The following is a 24,906-nucleotide window of genomic DNA, read 5'->3' on the forward strand; positions in this document are numbered from 1 at the left end:
ATTTGTTGGATCGCTGAAAGATTGCTTCCCCTTCCCAGGTCAGCCTCACCTCTTGACCTGCCCTGATTCCCTTCCAAAGGAGGTTATCGAGATACAAGACTAACAGAGGATTAAAGGAAACTGAAAATAAAAACAAAACACCCCCCCCTTCCCCCAGCCCCGCTCCCCTCCCCCAAGAAAACATCCTTGCTTTGTTAACCTGACAGTTCAGGGGAGGTGTTGACACAACTCTCCATCTCTGAGGAGCTTAATGTCAACAAATCAGTGTGTTTGGAGTAGCCCTGTCAATGCCATTTACATTAACTTGTCCAACAAGAAATAAAAACAACAATCAGCCATCAAAGACAAAAGGCTTTTTCAGTCATTCTTTGCAAAGTCTTAGGCTGGAAATGTTCATTTTTGGAGGCCGTGGCCCTTTGCTTGCTGAAAACCAGAAACCACCTTTTTTTGGTTTTCTTTTTCTTAAGGCCTAAAATACTTTTAGTACTAAAATATTTTTTTTTTACCTTTAAAAAAAGAGGTTTTTCTTTTAAAGGAGACCCGAGCATCCCATATTAATGAGCTCCACAGCAGCAGCAGCAGGAACCGACTCTCCCTGGTTAACGCAGGAAGAGGGCGGCCTCGGGAGCCAAATGTTAATTATGCTTTGATTCCCATCAGCGTTTTATTTGCTCGGAGACATTTTTGGGCACTTAGTGGAGCATTCTGGAATTGTGGCTCCAAACCACCATGACTGTTTCATGCAGCACTGGCATGCACCAAAACCCCGGGAAGTTCTCTGTGAACTTTTCCTGCCCCCCGGCACACGCTGTCCCCACGACACTGGTGAGGGCTCAGCGTCCCCCAGAAAACTGCAACGTGCAAATAAATTCCAGGAATTCCCAAAATCAAGTGGTTTTCATCATCTCCCACAATGCCCACTCCAAAGGAAAAAAAAAATGGGATTGCAAGGCCTGGAAAAAGTGGAGGCTCTTTAGGGTGCTGCACCAGCCAGGATTTTGGGATTATTTTGGGGGTTTTTTTGCCAGGTCACCACAGAGGTGGTCGAGGCCTCATCTCTGGAAAAATCCAAGGCCATGGCTCTGGAGAGCTTGATCCAGTTGAAGATGTCTCCCAGAAAACAGCAATGGGCAAATAAATCCCAGCAATTCCCAGTTTCCATCATCTCCCACAATCCCTACTCCAAAGGAAAAATTAGGAACTCAAATTCCTGCTTGACCTCCAGAGAAAATGGAGACCCTTTGGCTTATGAATCAGGATTTTGGCTGTGTCAGTTTTGCTGCTTGAACTAGGTGCTCACAGAGGTGGTAGAGGCCTCACCCTGGAAAAATCCAAGGCCATGGCTCTGGACTTGATCCAATTGAAGAAGTCTCCCAGAAAACTGCAATGTGCAAATATATTCCAGGGATTCCCAAAATCAAGTGGTTTCCATCATCTCCCACAATGCCTACTCCAAAGGAAAAAAAAATGGGATTGCAAGGCCTGGAAAAAGTGGAGGCTCTTTAGGGCACTGCACCAGCCAGGACTTTGGGATTATTTTGGGGGTTTTTTTGCCAGGTCACCACAGAGGTGGTCACGGCCTCATCTCTGGAAAAATCCAAGGCCATGGCTCTGGACAACTTGATCCAGTCAAAGATGTCCCACAGAGAAGTACAACATGCGAATAAATCCCAGGAATTCCCAAAATCAAGGGGTTTTCATCATCTCCCACAATGCCTACTCCAAAGGAGAAATTTGGGGCTGAAATTCCTGCTAGAGGCCTAGAAAAAGAGACTAAAAAGGAGACTTTAGGCCAATCCACCAGCCAGGATTTTGGGCTGGGTTGTTTTTGCTGGTTGCCCAGGGAAATGGTGGAACCCTCATCCCTGGAAAGATCCAAGGCCATGGCTCTGGAGAACCTGATGCAGTTGAAGATGGCCCTGCTCACTGCAGGGGCTTGGAGCAGGTGACCTTCAAGGGGCCCTCCCAACCCAAACTGTTCAACACAAAAATTCTGGGATTCCCAAGAAACACAGGAAAAATTCAGCCTGAAGAGGGAAAAATAAACCCAAATCCTGACTCTGAGCTGCGATTCCTTTCAGCTCCTCTTCAGCCCGTCTTCAAAGCTGAGTCCCAAGGACCTTCCAGGGCCACTTGAGCTGCCCTGGGACCAGCTGGAGCCATGACCCCACTGAGGTTTTCCTGCAGCTTTGTTGGGACAATGGGTTTACTCAGCCCTGTCGCGGTGCATTTCTGCAGCCTCAGGACTTTGGGCTCCGTTTTTTTTTCCCTGATGGGGTTTTTTGGAGGTGGAATTTTAGCCCAGGAACTCTGACGTGACCGGGCTGAGGTACCCTGATGGGCAGGTGGAGGTGTCATTGCAGCTGGGACAAAATGCAGGGAGAGCAACAAATCTGCACCTTCCAACACCTGGGGAACACTTTTCACTTGGCCAAAATCCCAGAAATTCTGTAGGAATCAGCTCTGGAGGATGGGGGCATTGCCAAACCAGGCAGGAGAACAGGAATGGGAGGTGTGGCACACAGGAATGAAGGTGCTCCAAGGACACCTCACCCCAGGATGGGACACAGTCCTGGACCTACTGGCAGTGTGGATATCCTGGATTTTATGGGATTAGGCTAAAAACTCATCTCAAACAAGGCAGCAGCTCCTCTCAGACCCCAAAACTGTCATGCTTTATTTCCTATCATACCTCTTGTGCTGATGGATTGGGATGGGTTTGGATCAGCTCAATCTTGTCCCCAGAATCCTGAATTTCCTTCTAGAGCTGGAATTCACCCTTTTTGGAAATGTTCCTTTACCCCTCTCCAACTGATGCTCATGTCACATTTTTGATGCTTTAACAAACACCTCCATCATTTTTTTCATGGCTTTGGACAGCACCTTTATCTCCTGCACTTCAGCAGCAAAGCCCAAGAATTTCACTGTGCTCCTAAATCAGACACTGGAAAAATTCCCTGAACCCTACAAGGATAAAAAACATTGAATCCAAAGGATGTGGAGACCTTTGGGATGCAGCCTGCTCCTTCCTGGCTTGCTCTCACCCACGATTTGGGTGATCCATCCGCAACATAAGCAAAAAACTCCAACTAATATTAAAAAATACCAAACCTGCAGCTCCCACAAAGCTTTGACCCAGACCTGATGCTCCCAAATCAGGCTGAGGTGCCTCCCAGGTCTCCTCAAGCTTTGGGGAGGCTCTGGAGCTCAGGGGATGCCCAGCAAACTCAACTTCTTCTCAGCTGGGGCTTTTCTAACCCAGCTCTGCAAGACAAAAGGCTGCCTCGATCTGCCCTGGTGCTTTTTAGACCAATTCAAGTCCTCCCAGCCTCCAAACCAACCCTGACTGGTTCCAAAAGGAAACATTAATATTTAAGGAAGATAAATCACTGCTGGCCCACCTCATAAATCACCGTGGGCATCCCCCCCCAGCTCATCTCTGCTGCTTCATGCTCTGCTGCAGAGACCAATCTCCCTGTCAAGTTCCATTACCGGCTCCTGCGGATCCCCACCGTGATGGGTGGAAGCCTCCAGGTGCTAAACCAACCCACTGTTCCTTTCTTTTAAGGAGAAATCCAGCCATTTCCAGCATCTCCTGGCTTTGGAAGGCACCTGCCACAGGACACCTGCCTGGGGACATTTGGGACAAACCTGGCTGGGGAGATGGATCCAAGTCCTCCCCACTTCACTGCTCATTTATCAGTTTATTTATCAGTTTGTCCAACTGATAATAGAGCTGAGGAAGCCACTTCTCCTCCACACAGGTGCAGAGGAGCAGGGAAGCCACTTCCAGTCCCCTTTTGGGGGTTTCTGTCCCCCCAGCAAATCAGCCAGAGCTCCCCCTGCTCCCAGATTTTCCTGCTGGGATGGGGATGCCCAAAGACACGAGACAGCACAGTTTGGGGGTGTGACACCTCCCAAAACAGGAGGGTGGGACCTCCTTCCAGAGGAGAATCCCAGGGCACAAACAGAACGAAGGAAGCTGCCACTGGGGAATATTAAATCTCCCCTTCCTGTTTATTCCCAGCTCGTGAAAGCAGCAAATAAATCCCAGTTTCACAAAGGAAGAAAGATCTGAAATTGCTTTTAGAAAAACCACAGAATTCAGGGGATTTGCTGTTTCAAAATACCTGCTGATCCTCCTGAGAGTGCATCCACACAGCTCAAATCAAATCCCATTTAGAGGAGGGAAAAAAGCTGCTGGAGCAAAAAAGGAATCTCCCTGGTGATTGGATTTTTCCTACCAATGAGACACCACTCAGCCGACTGCAAAAAGCAGCATAAAGAACATTTCTGATGGCAACAGCAGCATAAACACAGGGACTTTAGACAGCAGAGAGAAGAAAGAAACATATGGTGCCTTCCAAGGGAGTAATACTGGGATGGGAGGCATCAGGGACTTGACAAACACTTGGAAACACAGCTGTAGTTCCAGTATTGCATCCACAGGCTGGATTTTTGGGAAAAAGAATTCTGGATGGGCATTAATTGCAAGTTAAAGTGTCTGAAATACAGGTGGGGAATAAATTCCAACCCTGCTGATACACGGTGGGCTGGGATGGAGCCTCAATCCCACAAAACTAGACTAGCAAATAATTGGGAGAGTCCTGAAGCCCAGAGCTTGTGGCGACACGTGAAACCCTTTCTGTTGCAGACATCTTTTCATGAAAAATCCTTTCCTTAGGATTTTTCCTCCGGAGAAGCTGAGAGGCCCCAGGAACAAAATGTAAACAATGATTATCTGCTGCTGTGGAATGCAACAGGTGGATCTTTGATTGGCCCATGTTGGTTGTTTGTAATTATATCATTAATTACAGTCAGCTGGCTCAGACTCTGTCCGAGACACAAACTTTGTTATCATTCTTTCTGATTCTATTCTTAACTTAGCTAGCTTTCTGATGAAACCTTTTCTCCTATTCTTTTAGTATAGTTTTAATGTAATATATATCATAAAACAATAAATCAAACCTTCTGAAACATGGAGTCAACATTCTCATCTCTTCCCTCATCCAAGAACCTCTGTGAACACCATCACACCCTTCCTTTAAAAACAGAATTTTTCCCATATCCCCCACATCCCCAGGCCCCGTTTCCAGCACAACCCATGAGGTTTGAGCTCCCCCAGGACCCAGGAGCAGGAGGGAGGGCGGGCTCACCGGGAGGTGGGTGAACACGGCGAAGGTGCTGCGCAGGAAGCCGATCAGATCCACCAGGTACTCGCTGGCCCGGCTGCCCGGCTCCGGGGCCATCCAGTCGTAGTCGGCCAGCTGCAGGAACTGGTCGATCTTCTGGTTCAGGTTGGTGTAGATCTCCTCCTCAGCAGCGTGTCGAGCATCCTGGGAATGAGGCAGGGTGTGGGATGGGGGCAAAAATCCCACGTGGTATGGGGGCTCCACACCAGCAAAATCCCACATGGAATGGGGGCTCCAAACCAGCAAAATCCCACATGGGATGGGGGCTCCAAACCACTGAGACCCCACATAGGATGAGGGCTCCACTCCACCACTGAAATCCTGCATGGGATGGAGGCTCCACACCACAAAAATCCTACATGGGATGGGGGCTCCACACCAATGAAACCCCACATGGGATGAGGGCTCTAAACCATCAATATCCTACATGGGATGGGGGCTCCACTGCATCTCTAACAGGGTGGGAGCTCCACCCAGCCTTTAGACAGGGATTTGACACAGCCCTAAAGCTCAGGGCAGCCACCACGAGGCTGCTGCAGTCTCAGGCTGGTGGAACAGGGACCACCAGGCTGTGGTGGGCAGCACCAAGCTGGATTCTGCCCCTGATATCACCTGAGGACAAATCCAGAGGAGATGGAGGAGAGACTGGCTCCAGGGCTGGGATCCTGGTGCTGATGACACCAAGGTGGTGTTCAATGCCTGGATGGGCTGTTCCAGAGTCTATGATCCCTGTGGGTCCCTACAGCTCAGGATATCCCATGATTCTGAGGTGGGAGAGGAACATTCCCCATGGAAACCCCACCAAACCCAGGGCAGGGCGGGGTTCAGGAGCCTCCCTGCCAGAACATGGGCAGGACGCTCAGCTTCAGACCAGACAGGTGGATAAAGGCAGGATGGACTTCCCTGGGGACACCCCATGGCAAAGCCCCACCAAACCCACTGCTGCTGTTCCCACCTCTGGATCTCCACAGGACACCCCACACTTGACCCAATCAGATCCAATATAAAGCACTCCTGGAGTGGGATTTAAAGGGTGGAAAATCTGGGAGTTTCTGTCAGCCCTGATTTTAAGGGGATAATGCCAAAAGGAGTGGAAAGATGGAGAAATATAAATTCTGGAAATCTTTCTCCTAGGTGGAAGAGGAATCTGGTGTCCATGACACAGCACTCCAACAGCAAAGCGAGGATTTATTTAAATAAGAAATATCAGGCTTTTGTTTAAGATCTCCTTAATCCTTTACCTAATTAGTGCTGCAAATTAAGGACAAAACCTCCCACGGTCTCAACAGGAGCAACGCTCCAAAGGACAAACCCAAAGCGATGGCGCAACCTCCCCAAAAAATAGGCCAGAATCATCCTTGGGCTCAGCCCAGCTGGGCCTGAGGCCTCCTGAGCAGAGCAGATCCCTGCCAGCACCCACCCAGGGGTGGGACCCTGAAGGTGGTGGTGGTCCCGTAGGGCTCACCTTGAAGGTGGTGGTCCCGTAGAGCTTGGTGGTGTGCACGGTCTCGGGCAGCACGTTGGTGATGTTGGTGATGAACTCCTCCAGGAACTTGCAGGATTTCTCCAGGTGGGTGGTGTTGATGATGATCTGCACCAGCTGGGAAGGCAGAGAAGGGTTTCAGCCCCACTGCCAGTTCCATGCAATGCTGACGCTGTGCAAACACCCCGAGCTTTGCTACGGGCTCCAGTCTCTCCTCCTTTAACAACACCTAAATCCAAGATAATTTTGGGGGGGAAGCATTTCCCATGACAGCCACTAATACCACAGGTGATTTTTTTCTTTTCAAGGACTTTCCTACATTGAGCTGTCACTCAGGGCTCCCCCAAAAAAACTGCCAGGACACATCAGGAGGCTCCAGGCTGCCACTGAACCCGAAAAATAACCCGAGCTTGAGTGACACCGAGCAGCATCACACGGGCCCTGAACAAAGGAACCACGAGGTTTGGCTCTGGCAGGTGTGGGGTGAGCAGATCCCTGCCAGCCCTGGGGCAGCAGAACGCCCTGGGTTGGTGTCATTTCACTGCTGGAGCCTGGTGGGGCTGTCTGCAGCCACCTCCCGTGCAGGAAGGGCTTGGAAACGCTCCCAAATCTGAAGGAGATTGGATTCATCAGCAATTTCAAAGGTGCAGGCATAGAAATTGTGAAGTGACACCACAAAGATCCCAGCACTGGTGCTGGTGACACCTTGGGAGGTTCAGCCTTGACATGGGGAAGGAGAAGAGACACTGGAAAGGTGCAGAACTGGAACAGGGTGTCCAGGGAAGCTGTGGGATGTCTGGGAGAAATGAGAAGTTGGGAAAGGAAAGCCTTGGGTGACACGATGCAAGGCAGCAAAAATTAAGTAAACAATTAGTAACACCTTGTTTAATACCCAGAGGCCCCACCTGTCCCGGAGACCTGCAGATATACATGGATTAAAATCATCAAGAACCTGATTCTGTACCAAAAAAAAAAAAAAGAACGGACCACAGAAAGAAAATTCCAAATTAGGGTGTGTGCTGCAGCAATGTGCTGAAACCACTCAAACATCACCTGAAAATGAGGATTGCTCTTCCATTCCCTCACATTTCCCTCTTGGATCTCCTCTGGTCCTCCATGAAGTCCTCTGACTCTAACTCAAATTTGTAACATTGCCCAAAATGTAGAGGACAAAATTCACAACCAATAGCAAAGAAACCTCTTCATTTTCCACAAGCTAAAGTTCCTCGCTTTGTACAACAACTCTGAGCAGTTTTCCAGGCAAATATTTCATGGAATGCTCCAAACCAGCACCTCTAGAAGGAGTTCTAAGGGACCTCCTGTCACCCTGCCCTGGAATCACACAATCCAGGAATGGGTTGGCTTGGAAGGGACCTCAAAGATGATCTAATTCCAAGCCAAACACCTCCTACTATCCCAGGTGGCTCCCAGCCCCAATGTCCAACCTGGCCTTGGACACTGGCAGGGATCCAGGGGCAGCCACAGCAAATCTGGGAATTCCAGCCCAGCCCCTCACCCAGGAATTCCTTCCCAAGATCCCACCCATCTCTGCCCTGTGGCAGAGGGAAGCCATTCCCTGTGGCTCCATTCTCAAGGGAATCCACACCCCACCTCTGTCAGTCCAACGTTTTTCCTCTTGATGACATTCTGTAAACAGTTGCTCAGGGTCCGGGTCAGCAGCAGATTTGTGGATTTTCTGATCATGTCATCGACTTCTGTGGAGCTGTGAAGTAAAATTGAAAGAGGAATTTGCAAGATGCTCCATGGAAAGAAAATCCCTGGGAATTCTCCTCATCCTCCTTCCCGACTCTCCCCTGCCTCACCCCTGAGCAGCCCTGCAGGGCTCACAGGAGCTGATGTTTGAAATGCATCAGAATACAATAACTTAAGCATTTTCATCCATGTTTCAGGAGGAAAAGTGAATCAACATCTGGAGATCCCAAATTCCTCAGCCTCTCATCCAAGAAGAACTGGTCCAGCCTAAGGAAGAGCCGTCCATGGCATCAGCACAACCCTGCCCTCAACACTGGGGATTGCATGTTCAGAACAAGGGAAATGAACTCCAATGGTGAAATCACAATTCAAATCCTCCAAAATTCCCCTCTCAGCCCTTTCTGGGCTTTTACACAAAATTACAGAACCATGGAATGGTCAAGGTTGGAAGGGATCTTAAACAGAAACTGGAAAAACTGCAGGAGTGAGCAAAGTCACAGGGAATGGGTTTAGAAGGCCACACTTCCAATGATCCCTGGATTTCCACACAGGGACTCCTCAGCACAGCACAGCTCCATCTCCATCTCCAGAATCCCAGAATGGTTTGGGTTGGAAGGGACCTTAAATCTCATCCCATTCCCAACGCCATCCATGGGCAGGGACACCTCCCACTGTCCCAGGTGGATCCAGCCTGGCCTTGGGCACTGCCAGGGATCCAGGGGCAGCCACAGCAAATCTGGCAATTCCAGCCCAGCCCCTGCCCACCCTCCCAGCCAGCAATTCCTTGCCAAGATCCCAGCCCAATCTCCCCTTTCCCAGTGGGAGCCATTCCCTGGCTCCTGTCCCTTGTCTCCAGTTCCTCTCCAGCTCTCCTGGAACCCCTTTATGAACTCTGAGGATTCCCTGGATTTTTCCCTTTTCCAGGGGAGCATTCCCAGCTCTCCCAGCCTGGCTCCTGCCCTGGAACTCCAGACTGGAACTCCTGCACCCCATTCCTGCCCTTTCCCAGCTGTCTGGAGCAGCAGCACCGTTGGAATTTGGGGGTTCAGCCCCTCCCAGGTGCTCACGGTGCCACCTCTCCTTTCTCCAGGAGGTTTTGCCAACCCCCCCTGCCCGAGGCTCCTTGGATCTGTGCTTGGCTCTGGATTAGCCCTGACAGGAGTGGAAATTGTCTCCTGCAGGAGGGGCAGGAGAGGGAATTCCCAATGGGAAGGCCAGGCAGGAACTCTGATCCTCCCGGTAAATGGAGCCCCTGACCTTTGGCTCCTTCTCCTGCTCCACCTGACAGAGGGGCCACGTCACAGAGCTGGGATTGACGTGGGAAACAAAAGCCAACCTTGAAGTTATCCCAGGAGAAAGGTGGGGGGTGTTGGGATGCTGCAAGCGGGGGGTGGGAATGGCTGGGATGGGATTTGGGGTAGGAATTGCTGGCTGGGAGGGTGGGCAGGGGCTGGGCTGGAATTGCCAGATTTGCTGTGGCTGCCCCTGGATCCCTGGCAGTGCCCAAGGCCAGGTTGGACATCAGGGTTTGGAGCAGCCTGGGATAGGGGAAGGTGTCCCTGCACTTAGTATCTCAAGTTCTTCCAGGATTTGGGGTTTGTTTGTAAAAAATCCAACCAAAACCCAAGCCTTGGTGATCAGAGCTGATCATCCTTGCACCCACTGTTTTCCAGAGATACTCCCTATTTCCAGAGGGAAATTCCAGCGGAAAAAGCAAGAGGGTACATTTAAAGACAACCTGATAAACTCAGCTTGTAAAAAGGCAAAAGTGCCGAGGAGATAAAGGAAGTTTCCCTGCTCCAATCCAATTAATAGTGCCAATAATAAAAATTCCAAATGCTACAAACCCACCCAGAGCTCCAAACTTTCCCCAAGTGAAACAACTCCCACATCAAGGAGAACCCTCCCATCCCAACAAATACAAGGAGCTGCTTTAACAAAATAATTAGTGGTGGGGGGAGAAAAAAAAACCCCCATAAAATGTGAGCTGCACTTTGTGCTGTGCAGGAAAAGGCTTGAAGGGAACTGTCTGGGATAATGACAGCTCCTGTCCCGGATCCTGTGGCAGCTGTGGTGACCTCCAGGCCCCTGTGAGTGACGGGCTGACCCCCAGCACTCCGGGGTGCTCCGTAAATGACAGGGCCAGGCGAAAAAAGAAAGGGAGGAGAAAAGGGAACTCGCTGCCGGCTTTGTAGCCAAGCTTCCTAATAAAACCTAATTCAAGCTGTCAGGGTGAAATGAAGAAAGTGTCAACAGGGGTTTGCAGAGAAATATTCCAAATGTTTGGCTGCGAGAGCTGGAGCTGGGGCTCCCCTCCCCCCCTGCTGCTCCGAAAGGGCTGGAAAATCCAGTGTGGAAAGGAATTTTAATAATGGGTCTGGTGGGAACCCCAGGAGGGACCCACGGGGACACCTCTGCTCCCTGCCCTGCCAGGGCCAATCATCCCAGCCACGGGGAGCAGCACCCACAGGAATGGGCTCTGGGAAGGGAGAGGGGCCATGGTGAGCCTGGGTTAGGGGCCCTGGGTGCCACCAGCAGGAGGAGGAGAAACTGCCACCACTGCAAGGGTGAGGTGGAACATGGGGGAGAAACTCCTGAGCTTCCAGAGCAACCAACAGGGAAAGGGACTCTCCAAACTGGCATTAGAGAGTCCCATTCTCCAATAAGAAAAGGACTCCAGGGAGAATCCTTGGCTCCAGGGGAGAGCAGGAAAATCCTGGAGAGCCTGGGGCACTGGAACAGCCACTGAGTCCCCAGAGCTGTCCCAGCTCCACAGCAGCCATGGGGCGGGTTAGGATAGAAGGGACCTTAAATCCCATTGGGATCCAACTCCAGGGACACCTCCCACTGTCCCAGGTGGATCCAGCCGGGCCTTGGGCACTGCCAGGGATCCAGGGACAGCCACAGCAAATCTGGGAATTCCAGCCCAGACAGCAATTCCTGGCCAAGATCCCAGCCCAATCTCCCCTTTCCCACTGGGAGCCATTCCTTGGCTCCTGTCCCTGCAGGCCTTGTCCTCAGTCCCTCTCCAGCTCTCCTGCAGCCCCCTCAGGGACTCTGAGGATTCCCAGGATTTTTCCCTTCTCCAGGGGAACATTCCCAGCTCTGCCAGCCTGGCTCCAGAGCAGACGGGCTCTGGAATTCCAGGAGCAGCTCTGGGGCCTCCTCTGGGCTTTCTCCACAGCTCCAGGGTCAGGTCATGGCCAGGATATGAAGCTCCCAAGGAGGTGGAACTCCCTCCACCCCAATCCAGCCTTGTGTTTGCCCAGGGAAGGGAAGGAGGATGAATCCCTCCAGCCAAACTCTTGTCCTGCATTTCTCAGCCTCTCCCAAGCTGTGAACGCTGCTGATGCAAAGGCAAAGCCCCAGCTCTCAGTTCCTGGCAGGCCCTGCTGGTTTTCAGTCTCACACACGTACGCATGGGTGAAACGAGCATCAAAGCACCCTGGGATGGAGCAGGGAGGGTAAACACATGGAATATTTTGCAGGCTTTAAAAAAAAAAAAATCACATTATTTGTATATAAACTCCCCGAAGAAACAAGAACAACAAAAGCACGAAACCAGCAGCTGAAACTCGTTCCTGACCAAAAATCCAACCCTCAGAGCCTTCCTGACAACACTTCCATGGAACCACGGGATTCCCATTCCTTGGGGAGCAGTGAGGGGAGGCCTGGGGGGGATCAGAGGTGCTCCAGCAGGCCTTGGGGATGAGTGGCCACCACAGCCTCCCTCCAGACATCTCCATTCATTTATTTATTAAAGGAATGCCACAGAAACATCTCAGAGGAAACAGCCTCAACTGAGATTGTCCTGGGAGCATGGAATTCCCTGGAAGTGTCCAAGGCCAGGCTGGAGGAAGCTTGGAGCACCATGGAAATTGTCCAGTGATGGGTTTGGAAACAACCCCCAAAGTTCCTCCCAACCCAAACCATGCTGGGATCTCCCCCTGCAGGAGCAGAGGTGTCCAGCCAAAATCCCACTGCTCCAGAGCCACTTCCAGCCTGGACAGGCTCCATGCACAGGAGGAGGCCGGTGGTGAGAGGAGAGCCTTGGAGTACTTCTGGGAATCAGAAGTGGAATGGCACTAGTCCTCGTTTTATTGCGATTGCTGAGGTGAGGATCCGACAGGACGCTGGGTGGGTGAGTTGGGTGATGTCCCACTGGCCGGTGCGCCATGCTTTGGTTATGCTGGAGAATAAAACAAGGGTGATGTCCCACTGCCCGGTGTGCCATGCTTTGGTTATGCTGGAGAATAAAACAAGGGCAGCAGCAGCTGCTTGGGTCAGGAAGTATTTAGTGGCAGCTTCAATGGCTCGTGGGTGATGGGATTTTGAGATTAATGGGAGGATGGTGAGTGTGTTGATTTCAAGGCCGGTCCAGGCCATAATTCAGTGGTTATTTGAGACAGTAATGGCTGCTCCTAGGAGTAGACTAATAATTAAGATTAGATTTGCTTGGGGGTTCATTAGTAGGGGAAGGAGTTGAACCATCACTTTTGGGGTATGGGCCCCATAGCTTGTTTAGCTGACCCTACTAGAAAGTAATATAAAGGAAGCACGGAGGGCTTTGATTCCTCTAGTGTAGGTTGGATTCCTGCTTTTCTAAGCACTAGGAAATGAGAGGGTTGGTATAGCTCCACGTTCACTGTATCGCAGTGACCCTTAGGATTCAGGCACATTTCCAGCAGGGCCTCAGGCAAGGAGGCAGGCCCGCTCTCTGAGGGCACGGTTCCCACCTGAGGTGCAGGTCCTCAGAGAACTTGAGGCAGGCGTAGATGAACTCCTTGATCTGGCCGTAAACCTTGGGCACGAACTCCGAGAAGGGGAACTTCTTTGGGAAGGGTTGCTGGAAAACAGGGGGAGAACAGCTCCAGAGGGAGGGCGCTCCCAGGCAGGCAGAGCAATTCTGGGATTTATCCCGGATTTTATCAACACTTCAGCCGAGGGGGAGAGCAGATAATCACAAATAGAGCAGGAGGGCTTTGCGGCCATTCCCTCTCCCAACTCCCTTCTCCTCCCTCCTTGGGAACACCTGGAATTCCTCCCCCACCATGCACAAAGTGTTTTCCTGCTCACCTCCCCCAGGTGCTGCCCAACAACCCCAAAACCCAGGAGCAAATGATTTTCCAACACCAAATTCTCCCAGTTTTTACCCCCAGCGTTCAGAGCTGGGAGGTGCAGGGAGCAGCTGAACCCCAGGACTGAATTTTGGGGCAGGACACAGAAACCTGAACCCCAGACTGGGATCACCAGGGTTGGATTTGCTGCCTGCCAGGTGTGGATTTAGGATTTGGGGGACATCTGGACACACTTTGGTTTTCCAAGCTCATGCTCATGCAAAGGCCAAGAGCCATCACTTTTCTGGGCTCTTTTTCTCTAAATATGAGACTAAAACCAAAAAAGGTGAATCCCAGGGTCCATAAAATAGGAATAAAATGCCAGTGGAAGAGGATTTTTCTACCTGTGTGACACAACACTCTGAGAGAAACACAAATCCCACTTCCCTCATCCACACAAGGAAATGCATCCCGTGGGAGGAATATTTGTTCCTCTTTTATTGTTTATTTGGGCTGGTGAGTTGATTTGGGGTTTTTTGGATCCTTTAAATGCCCACAAAGGGTGTGAGGTTCTCCTGCCCATGCAGACAGGCCAGGCCAGGCCATGCTCCCCATTCCAAGATTTACCTTTTCAAGTTCAGCATCCTGGAATGGGAACTGCCCAACGATTTTCCTATAAACTTCTTCATTTGACACCGGGATGGGGCTGTAGTTATCTGAGTCAAGGATATTTCTGGGAGAAGAAGAGAAGAGTCAGGGAGACAAAGGTGAGGGGAAGTTTTCCTGCTGAGCCAGGGGATTCCCAGAGGCTGCTGCCAGGCTAAGGTGGGATCCCAAATTCCTGCAGCAGCAGCCAGGGATGGCCCAAAGCAGCCACAGCTCAGTGATGGAGCGAGGGCACAGAACCATGGAATGGGTTGGGTGGGAAGGTACCTTAAATCCCATTGGGATCCAACTCCAGGGACACCTCCCACTGTCCCAGGTGGATCCAGCCTCACCTTGGACACTGCCAGGGATCCAGGGGCAGCCACAGCAAATCTGGCAATTCCAGCCCAGCCCCTGCCCACCCTCCCAGCCAGCAATTCCTTGCCAAGATCCCAGCCCAATCTCCCCTTTCCCAGTGGGAGCCATTCCCTGGCTCCTGTCCCTGCAGGCCTTGTCCCCAGTTCCTCTCCAGCTCTCCTGGAGCCCCTTCAGGGACTCTGAGGATTCCCTGGAATCTTCCCTTCTCCAGGGGAACATTCCCAGCTCTCTCAGCCTGGTTCCAGCCCTGCAGTAGCTCTAGGGTCTCCCCTGGATTTATTCCAGCAGCTCCAGCAGGGGAAGCCCCAGACAGGTTTTAAGGTCCCTTCCCAACCAACCCATTCCACTATTCTGTGACTGATCCCTCAAAAACTTCCACACAGGGGCCAGAACCCCTCAGTGAGGGGTGTCTCAGGAGGTTCTGTTGGAGCCTCTCACCTGAAGACCCCAGCCCATTTCTTCAGCAGGGTCTCGCTGTACTGGTCCTGGATCTCCAGCAGCATGTCAAAGAGCTGGTTCACGGGGAAGCCATAGCCCTGCAGAGCAGCAGGAAGGGAATGAAACCCCCAGCAGGGATCTGGGGGTCGTTTTCTGTATTTATCAGGGGCAAATCCCCCTTCCAGCACCACCCCTGGGGATCACAGTCTGTATTTAACAGGGGCAAATCCTCCCCATTGCCACCTCTGGTGCAGCTGGGGATTGCTGTCTGTATTGAACAGGGACAAATCCTCCTCTAGCACCACTCCTGGGGATCACTGTCTGTATCAAACAGGGCAAATCCTCTTCAGGTACCACCCCTGGTGCAGCTGGGGATTATTATCTGTATCAAACAGGGGCAAATCCTCCTCTAGCACCACGCCTGGGGATCCTTGTCTGCATTTAGCAGGGATAAATCCTCCTCCAGGACCAGCCCTGGTGCAGCTGTGGCTCACTGTCTGTATTGACCAGGGGCAAATCCTCCTCAGGCACCAGCCCTGGTGCAGCTGGAGGGGCTCAGGGGGTGATTGACCAAGGGAGAAGCACCCAGAGCTGTACCAGGACCAAGCTTGGTCCTTGCACAGACCAAACTGGGCTGTCCCTCAGGCCATCCAGAAATGCCAAAAAAATTCTGGCATTTTTTTGTCCTAGAAATGCCGAAAAAAGAGCTTGGCCAGCCCAGCCCAGGCACCAAAGCACTGCTGGAGCTCTGGGAGCACCAGGAGAAGCCCCACGTACCTGGAGCGTGTCAGCAAAGAGCACAATGAGGTTCTTCAGGTCCAACACCAGGCTGGGGTCAGAGCAGTAGGACTGGAGAGGAGGGCAGAGAGGAAAACACAGCTATGACTGCGTGGCACAGCCCAAACCCTGCCCTGAGCCCCCCTGTGCCACCAGGGATCTCATAAACACTGCCCAGGCCCAGGAGCAGTGAGGGCAGGGCTGATAAGGGTGATAAGGCTGATAAGGCTCTGCTCTCCGGGCTGGAGAAGGCTCTGGGCTGCCCCAGACACACCTGAGGTGTGTCTAAAACTGCCCAGGAGCTGCTGGGCAGTGAGAGGAGATGGCTCCCATGGTGTTGCCACCATGGGACAGGGTGACATTTAATATTTACCTCTCATTTCATTTGCCTCTCATTTAATATTTACTGTGTTGTGTCTGATGGTAATGAAGCATCTCAGCCAGGCTGGGGGGAAAACACGCTGGATTGCAGCTCCAGCACGGGGATTTATCCTGCTCCAAACCCCCCAGACACAGCTCAGTGTCCCCAGAGCAGCCCCAGTCCCCCCTGGGCTTCCCAAGAGCAGCCAAAAATGAGCTGGAAAATGTGAAGTTTGAGACAGAGGCTGCCCAAATATAGAATCAGTGATCCCCAGCTGGAAAGGGAGCGGGATTTAAGGCTTGCTGGAAACTCCAGGAGGAACAGCTCCATTAATCAGAGGGAAGGACTGGGAGACACAGGTTTTCCATCTCCCTGTCCAAAAAGGAGAGTCAGGAAGAAAGATAATGCCCTGAAGCATCAGCAGTGATTAAAGATGTCCCTGTCTGCGGCAAGGAGGAAAATCCAGGGATAAATTTGTCTGCCTTGGAAGGATCCAAATGGCCTCAGTAAGGTGAGAGACCCTCCCTCAGATCCCAGTTTGGGAGGCAGGGCACTGGTTGAACTGGGAGTGCTCAGGGCAAATAAATGGTGGTGGCCAAAGGGGTTGGGAAATCGGGGAATGTTTTGTGATTGCTGAAAAAGCCTCCCCTGGCAGCCACTCCGAGCGTTCCCTTTGGCACCACTTGAAACAACCTGAGTGGCAACAAAGCTGGCAACGCCAAAAAACCCCGTGGCTGGGCCTGCCTCAGCCTCCTGCTGCCAGCCCCGAGAAAATCCCACTTGAAACCAAAACAAACACAGGTTTGCAGCTGGGGAGGTTGGTGTTTATCCCCCCTGGCAGCACAGGAGCTGGGGGGGAAGGAGGAGGCTCTGCAGTCACCTGGATGGGGATGGAGAACACCAGGAACCTTCTGGGGTCCCTCATCCCACAGAGATCCAAGTTCACCACAGAGATCTGTGTCCTTCTCTTCCCATATTTTCACCCTTGCTCTCTCCTGGGGTTCTGTCTCTCTGGATTTGGTTTTTCAGCCCATTTTTAACCCACTTCTCAGCCCATTCACAGCCATGAAACTTAAGGGATCAAGATGATTTCTAAGGTCCCCTCCAACCCAAACCACTCTGGGATTCTCTGATCATGTGTGCCAAAAGATGCTTTAACACCACATTTTGGGAAAAATCAACTTTTCAGTCACCTGGATGGGGATGGAGAACACCAGGAACCTTCTGGGGTCCCTCATCCCAGAAAGATCCAGGAGCAGGGAAGAGCCATGGAATGGTGTGGGGTGGAAAGGACCTTCAATCCCATCTGGTTCCACCTCCTTCCACTGCACCAGGATGCTCCAAATCTGGTGTTTGTGTCCATCTCTTTTCATATTTCCACCCAATCTGCTCCTGGCTCTCTCCTGGGGTTCTCTCTCTCTGGATTTGGGTTTCCAGCCCATTTTCCAGCCCATTTTTCAGTCATGAAATTTAAAGGATCAAGATGATCTCTAAGGTCCCCTCCAACCTAAACCACCCTGGGATTCTCTGGTTCTGTATCAGACAATGTCATGCTTTGGTGTGCCAGAAAGATGCTTTTCTCTCCCAAGTTTCTTGGGAAAATCAATTTTCCAGTCACCTGGATGGGAATGGAGAACACCAGGAACCTTCTGGGGATCCCTCATCCCTGCGAGATCCAAGTTCATCAGAGAGATCTGTGTCCTTCTGTTCCCATATTTTCACCCAAGCTGCTCCTGGCTCTCTCCTGGGGTTCTGTCTCTCTGGATTTGGTTTTTCAGACCATTTTCCAGCCCATTTTTTAGCCCATTTCTCAGCCCATTTTTAGCCCATTTTCCAGCCAAATTTTAGCCATGAAATTTAAGGGATCAAAATCATCTCCAAGGTCCCCTCCAACCTAAACCACCCTGGGATTCTCTGATTCTGTATCAGACAAGGTCATGCTTTTCGAAAAAGATGCTTTCCCCCCCCCCATTTTTTTGGGACAAATCAACTCCTTCTGCTGGTGCTCCTCAAAAATTCTGGATTAAATAATGATGAAAACACAAAACCACCGTTTTACTCTTCAAAATATCGAGTTTGGTAGGGAAATACAGCCAACCAAGAGGCTAAAACAACCCAGAGAAAGAGAATTATCTGCGTGTCTGTGTCGTTCCTTTAAACACTCATTGGAAAAGAGGGAAAACAAAGAATCCTGAGGGGGGAAAAAAGGCAGAATTGCAACATGTCAGGGACAGTCAAGCAACAGCTGAGCTCTGCTGGGCTTTTACTCACGGAGTGGGTCCTGAGGGCCGCGATGGTTTTGGACAGGGCCATCTCCCACAGCTCATCAATGTAGGCCCGGTTGACCAGGCCCTGCGTGGTGTGCAGGATGTGATCCTCCACCACAAAAAACCTGAAACGCAGAAAACGCCACCGAAACTTCACATCTGAGGGGTCCAAGGACATCCCCGAGCCCCTTCGGGCAAAGCTGGGCTCTGGATTTGGGGAATTTGTTAAATCCAGGCCGCTCCAAGCGCTTTATTCCCTCATTTTTAATTTCACTGGGTTGGAGGAGGGAGGTAAAACCCTCCCTGTGTGTACACAAAGGCAGAATTCCCCCTCCGTGAGTTCTCCACCTTGTTATTCCCACAAGAACCACGGATTAAACTCTGCTGCAGCCAGCAGCAATCCCATCACAATTGGGGAGAACACTTTATCTTGCTTTATCTGCAGGGAAAACTGCTTTATCTGCAGGGAAAACTGCTTTATCTGCAGGGAAAAACACTTCATCTGCAGGAGAAAATGTTTTAAATACAGGGAAAACTGCTTTATCTGCAGGGGAAAATCCTTTATCTGCAGGGTAAAATGCTTTAAGTACAGGGAAAACTTGATCTTCAATGCTTTAAGTATAGGGAAAACTTTATCTTCCCTCTTTATCTTCAGGGAAAAACACTTTATCTGCAGGGAAAAATGCTTTATCTGGAGGAAAAAAATTTTTAAATACAGGGGAAAATGTTGGAACTGTAGAGGAATACACTTTATCTGCAGGGAAAAATGCTTTAAGTGCAAGGAAAAATGTTTTAAGTACAGGGGAAAATGTTGGAATTGTAGGGAAAATGCTTTATCTGCAGGGAAAACTGCTTTAAGTGCAGGAAAAATGCTTAATTTGCAGGGGAAAATGCTTTATCTGCAGGGGAAAATATTTTAATTACAGGGAAAACTGCTTTATCTGCAGGAAAAAATGTTTTAAGTACAGGGAAAAAATGTTGGAACTGTAAGGAAAAATTATTTATCTGCAGGGGAAAATGCTTTATTTGCAGGGAAAAATGCTTTAAGTACAGGGAAAAATGTTGGAACTGCAGGGAAAATCCCCTCTCCCACCCAGGCCCACCACATGCTCCCAAATTTCCAGACAACCCCAATTTTCTCCAATCTCCAGTTGGAGATCAACTCTGCTGCTCCAAACAAAGTGTTTTCCAAGGAATGAGGGTGAGAGTGTCCATTTTAAATGGTGACACATGCATTTCCAGGTGTTTTTCCCAAGGAAATCCAGGCCAGGAGCAGGGAGCTGCAGGAGGGGAGCAGCACACGTGGAATTATTGAAATAATTCTCATTATTAGATGAAGAAAGAACAAATCCTGTCCAATTTTTATGGCTCAGCAGCCTTTGGAATGCTCCTCTTGGAGCTCAGTTTGGGAAGATTTTTGTTCAGATTTGAGCGTGACAAAAAAGAAGCTCGGGGGAACAGAGACTCACCTCCTCCAGCAGGAACATAATTAAAGAATAATTATTAAATATTTCAGAATCATTGAGGCAGAGGGCCCATTCATGTCATTAGCAGGGCAATAAGATGAACATAATCCACAGGGATCATTCATCCTCAAATTCCCAGAAATCCACAGAAACTCCCAGAAATTCCCAGAAATTAATGAAAATTCCTAGAAGTTCATATAAAATCTCAAAAAATTAATAGAAAATCCCAGAAATTCCCAGTAATTCATAAAAATTCCTAGAAATTCATAGAAAATCCCAAAAATTACATAGAAAATCCCAGAAATTCTCAGAAATTCAGACATCTGTAAGAGCTGGCAGGTCCCTCCCCGCTCCCTCCTCAGTGACACAGCAAAGTGGATAAAATTCACTTTACAACACTTAAAAAGCACAAACCACCTCTTTTTTTGTCCTGTTTTGGCTTTGAGGACCACCAAAAATACCAACATTCCCTCCTCTCCTGGTTTTTTTGGGCTCCTCAACAGCCCAGGCCACCCATTTTTAGCAGGGCCGTGTATAAAAGGAACACCTACCCTACAATTTGATTGAAATACTTCCTGTAGCCATCTAAAGTTTCGTGCTGCAACAAAGAGAGAGGGAGCAGAGGTTAAAACCCAGGTGCCCGAGGGCAAGGGGGGATTTTGGGGATGAGCCAGGGGCAGCAGGAGCCCGGGATGAGGCTCCAGGACAGACTGACCATGTTGGAGGGAGGCTGCAGCACCAGCCGCGCTTGTTTTCTCCTCTGCTTCCTGTAGTAGCTCTCAAAGGTCTCCCGGGCTCCCTGGAAAACAGGAAAGGGTCATTGCAGCCCTCAGGATGTGCAGGAAGAGGTCACTTGGAATGTAAACCGTGGAATCGCTGAGGTTGGAAAAGCCCTTTGAGATCTGGGAGTCCAACCATGCCCAGCAGCACGAGGGCCACCACTGACCGTGTCCCCAAGTGCCACGGACACAGGGCTGGAAATCCCTCAGGGATGGCGACTCCAGCAGGATGGACAACACTTTCCATGGGGAAATTCCTCCCAGTGCCCACCCTGAGCTCCCCTGAGGCCGTTCCCTCTGCTCCTGTCCCTGTTCCCTGGGATAACATCCCAAACCCCTCCGGCTCTGCCCTCCTGGCAGGAGCTGTGCAGAGCCACAAGGGCCCCCTGAGCCTCCTTTGCTCCAGGCTGAGCCCCTGCCCAGCTCCCTCAGGGATTCTGCAGCCCCTTCCCAGCTCCCTCAGGGATTGTGCAGCCCCTTCCCAGCTCTGTCCCTGCCCTGGCCCTGCTGCCACCCCCAGCTGGCATATTCAATGCCCAACCTTGTGTGCCCCCAGCACAAATGTAGAATTTTCCCCCAAAATTCCATTAAAGTATCAGAGCACAAAGAGTTGATCTGAACACACGAAGCCCAACCCTGAGTACTCAGGTACAGGAAACGTTCCATGCCCAGTTCCTGGGATCCACAGGGATGTGCCCAGCTGATTTCTGGACCACAATATGGCCAAATATTGGAATTATTGCTCCATAGCACAACCAGTGTTGGTGTCAGCAAAGAGACCGAGGGGCCAAAAGACACCAAAGACAGAAACAGGGGGAGGTAAAGGCCAGTTTGGACAGGGCCTGGAGCACCCTGGGATAGGTGAGGATTCCCTACACATGGATGGGCTCAAAAGGTCCCTCCAACCCAGCCCTACCGGGATTCTGTGAATTCCAGAATGTGTTTGAGGTGCAGAATTCCAGAACGTGTTTTGTGTACAGAATTCCAGAATGTGTTAGGAGTGCAGAATTCAGAATGTGTTTGGGGTGCAGCATTCCAGAATGTGTTTGGAGTACAGAATTCCAGAATGGGTTTGGGGTGCAGAATTCCAGAATGTGCTTTGTGTACAGAATTCCAGAATGTGTTTGGGGTGCAGAATTCCAGAATGGGTTTGGGGTGCAGAATTCCAGAATGGGTTTGGAGTGCAGCATTCCAGAATGTGTCTGAGGGGCAGAATTCCGGAATATGTTTGGGGTAGAGAATTCCAGAATGTGTTTGGGGTGCAGCATTCCAGAATGTGTTTGGAGTGCAGAATTCCAGAATGTGTTTGGGGTGCAGAATTCCAGAATGTGGTTTGTGTACAGAATTCCAGAATGGGTTTGGGGTACAGAATTCCAGAATGTGTTTGGGGCACACCTCAAGACCACTCTGTATCATTGGGAGAAACAAACTCTGCAGCTCATTTTTCCCAACCTGCCGTGGCTCTGAGTGTCCAGAGGGTTTCCATGCCCACAGCTGACCCCTTTCCATGGCCATCACCCCAGGGCTGGGCTCTGGATGGCCCCTCTGGGGTGATCTTTGCTCCAAACCAGGCTCCACCTCAGCACCCCCATCCTGGAGCTCCCCAGAACTCAAGGATGAGCCCCCGGGCCATCCAGCCCTGGATGTTTCATCCCTGCCCATCCTCCCTCCTCCACACCCGCCCTGTTTTCTGTCTGAAATTGGATCACAAACATCTCAGGGAAGGGACAACGTCTTGCTTTGAACTGTTGGGAGCCAAGGGAGAGGGAAAAAAAAAAAAAAACCAACAAAAAACCCAACTCAGCCTCATTTAGAATTCACAAAACAAACAACATGCAACAACAAATATCACCTGAGCGAGGCACCAGCTGTCAACCTGCTCCTCTCCAGAAAATAAATTAATTAAAAGCAAAACCTGATGGTAATTTAATGATTCTCCAGCTGTTGTGGCATTATACAACCAGGCTGCCTCGGGATGCCCTCAGCTACCAGGGGCTTGTGAGGAGCCATAGCCTGACTTGCTCCTTCTTTTCTCCAAGTGCAGCTCCAGGCTCCGGCAGGAATCAGCCCAGGGATGTGCCCAGAGCTCTCCCACCTAATTCTACCCTTCCCAAAGGGGTCAAAATCCATCCCAAAAACCTTTTTAGGTACTAAAATCCATCAAAAAACCTTCTTAGGTGCTCAAATTCATCCCCAAAACCTTCTTAGATGCTCAAATCCATCCCCAAAACCTTTTAAGATCCTAAAATCCATGCCCAAAACCTTCTTAGGTGCTAAAATCCATCCCCAAAACCTTCTTAGGTGAAAAAATCCATCCAAAAACACCTTCTCAGGTCTTAAAATCCATCCCCAAAACCTTCTTAAGTGCAAAAATCCATTTAAAAAATCTTCTTAGGTCCTAAATCCATTTAAAAACATCTTTTTAGGTATTTAAATCCATCTTCAAGACCTTCTTAGGTTTTAAAATTCATCCCCCAAAACCTTCTAAGGTGCTAAAATCTACCCCCGAAACCTTTTTAGGTGCTCAAATCCACCCCAAAACCTCCTTGCCGCTGTGCAGGTGCATTGCAAAGGGATGTGGAGATTCTAAATGTGGATTTTGTCCTCAAATTCTGCTTTTTGTCCTGGCTGAGTCTCAGGGGGGCTCAGGATGAGCAGCTCCCAGTCCATCCCAGGCACATCCAGCCACCCTGGCAAACCTGCATCACAAATCCCAGCTTTTCCCCTGTAATCAGGCTGAGGACCAACTTCAATCTATGAGAAATTTGATATTTTAAGAGAGATTTTAGAACCCGGAACTGTGAACCAACATTTCCCTGTCAGGTGTTCCCAACACTCCCAAAAGCTGTTTCCCTCAGGAAAGGGAAAAATCCCAAGGCAGAAATCAGGGATCTACAGGTGAGGTCCAGAAAGAGGAGGATTATTACAATTTTAGCAAATCAAGAGATACAATTAGGTGGTGCCTGAAGTTAAAAATTGATAAATGCCATACAGGGAGCAGCCACCTCCCTTTAAGCCCCTCTCCAAGGCCTGAAGTTTGGTGATTCTCACAATCCTGATGTTGTCCATGTCCTCTCCACCATGGGAAAACCAAGGAAAAAGGGATTGTCCCACTCCCACCCCACCACTGAGGGACAAAACCAAAGGAATTTATTACAATCTGCTGGGCCTTGGCTCTCCAAATCTCCACGAGCAGCACAAACCCACCCATGATCATCTCTATCCTCATCAACCCAGCCCTGGTGCCATCACTGATACCTTGGAGTGAAGCCACTCATTAAGCTGGAGGAAATTATTTAAATAAAAAAAATTTAAAATAAAAAAAATTAAAACTTAAAAAAACTAAAAAATAATTGAATTTTGGGGCAAATTTAAAACTGAAGGTGTTTTTACATCATTTCTTTAATAAATGAATGTGTGGCAGCATAAAAGGCAGGAGCCACCACCAGCAGCAGCAGGACCATGGTTGGACACTCACACGAAACCCCTCATTCATGGTGCACCATCCCCTGAAATTAATGAGTAATTAATTAATCACTGGACTCACAGAAGCTGCCGTTTCCCCAGTGTTTTGTGGTGGCCTCAAGGACTCATTGGACTCTCCAAGAGGAGCAGGAGGCCTGAGACCAGTTTTAAGAGCAGATTTTGGAGGTTTCTGCTGAGACTGCACCAAGTCCTCATCCCCCAGCTCCAGGACCTGCCTGCTCATCCACACTTTCCCTCAGTAAAGAAAGGACAAGGAGCCACCCCACACCTGGCTGCACTTCCAGTGTCCCGCCATGGCCGTGTCCAACCCAGCTCCACAGAATTCCAGACTGGTTTGGGTGGGAAGGGACCTGAAAGATCTCCTCATTCCACCCCATCTATGGGCAGGGACACCTCCCACTGTCCCAGGTGGATCCAACCTGGCCTTGGGCACTACCAGGGATCCAGGGGCAGCCACAGCAAATCTGGGAATTCCAGCCCAGCCCCTGCCCACCCTCCCAGCCAGCAATTCCTTGCCAAGATCCCAGCCCAATCTCCCCTTTCCCAGTGGGAGCCATTCCCTGGCTCCTGTCCCTGCAGGCCTTGTCCCCAGTCCCTCTGCAGCTCTCCTGGAGTCCCTTCAGGGACTCTGAGAATTCCCTGGAGTTCTCCCTTCTCCAAGGGAACATTCCCAGCTCTCCCAGCCTGGCTCCAGCCCTGCAGCAGCTCCGGGGCCTCCTCTGGGCTCTCTCCAGCAGCTCCCCACCATTCCCATGGGGATTTTTCCCCACCAGCTCCTCAGGAGCACCACAGGATGGGGGAGCCCCTCAGGTCCTGGGGCTCACAGAAGCACAGGAACCAAAATTCCCAACCCCTCTCCTCAGG

General features: G+C 50.4%; 1 protein-coding gene across 2 annotated transcripts in view; it reads right to left on the reverse strand.

Moving 5' to 3' along the window:
• EXOC6B (exocyst complex component 6B) overlaps window positions 1–24,906 on the reverse strand; it is a 290,272-nt gene that overhangs the window by 96,719 nt on the left and 168,647 nt on the right. For both annotated transcript variants that reach the window (XM_054290746.1, XM_054290738.1), the window contains exons 9-18: window positions 20,493–20,576; window positions 20,329–20,375; window positions 18,316–18,436; window positions 15,684–15,755; window positions 14,907–15,004; window positions 14,073–14,178; window positions 13,125–13,234; window positions 8,287–8,398; window positions 6,658–6,792; window positions 5,157–5,336 (exon numbers count right to left, since the gene is read on the reverse strand). In XM_054290746.1, the coding sequence (XP_054146721.1) occupies window positions 5,157–5,336; window positions 6,658–6,792; window positions 8,287–8,398; window positions 13,125–13,234; window positions 14,073–14,178; window positions 14,907–15,004; window positions 15,684–15,755; window positions 18,316–18,436; window positions 20,329–20,375; window positions 20,493–20,576 (1,065 nt within the window). The remainder of the gene's footprint in view (window positions 1–5,156; window positions 5,337–6,657; window positions 6,793–8,286; window positions 8,399–13,124; window positions 13,235–14,072; window positions 14,179–14,906; window positions 15,005–15,683; window positions 15,756–18,315; window positions 18,437–20,328; window positions 20,376–20,492; window positions 20,577–24,906) is intronic.

The sequence above is a fragment of the Melozone crissalis genome, unplaced genomic scaffold (genome assembly GCF_028551555.1).
Source record: "Melozone crissalis strain CALT ecotype California unplaced genomic scaffold, PUWL_Pcris_2 ptg000006l_1, whole genome shotgun sequence".
NCBI lineage: Eukaryota > Metazoa > Chordata > Aves > Passeriformes > Passerellidae > Melozone > Melozone crissalis.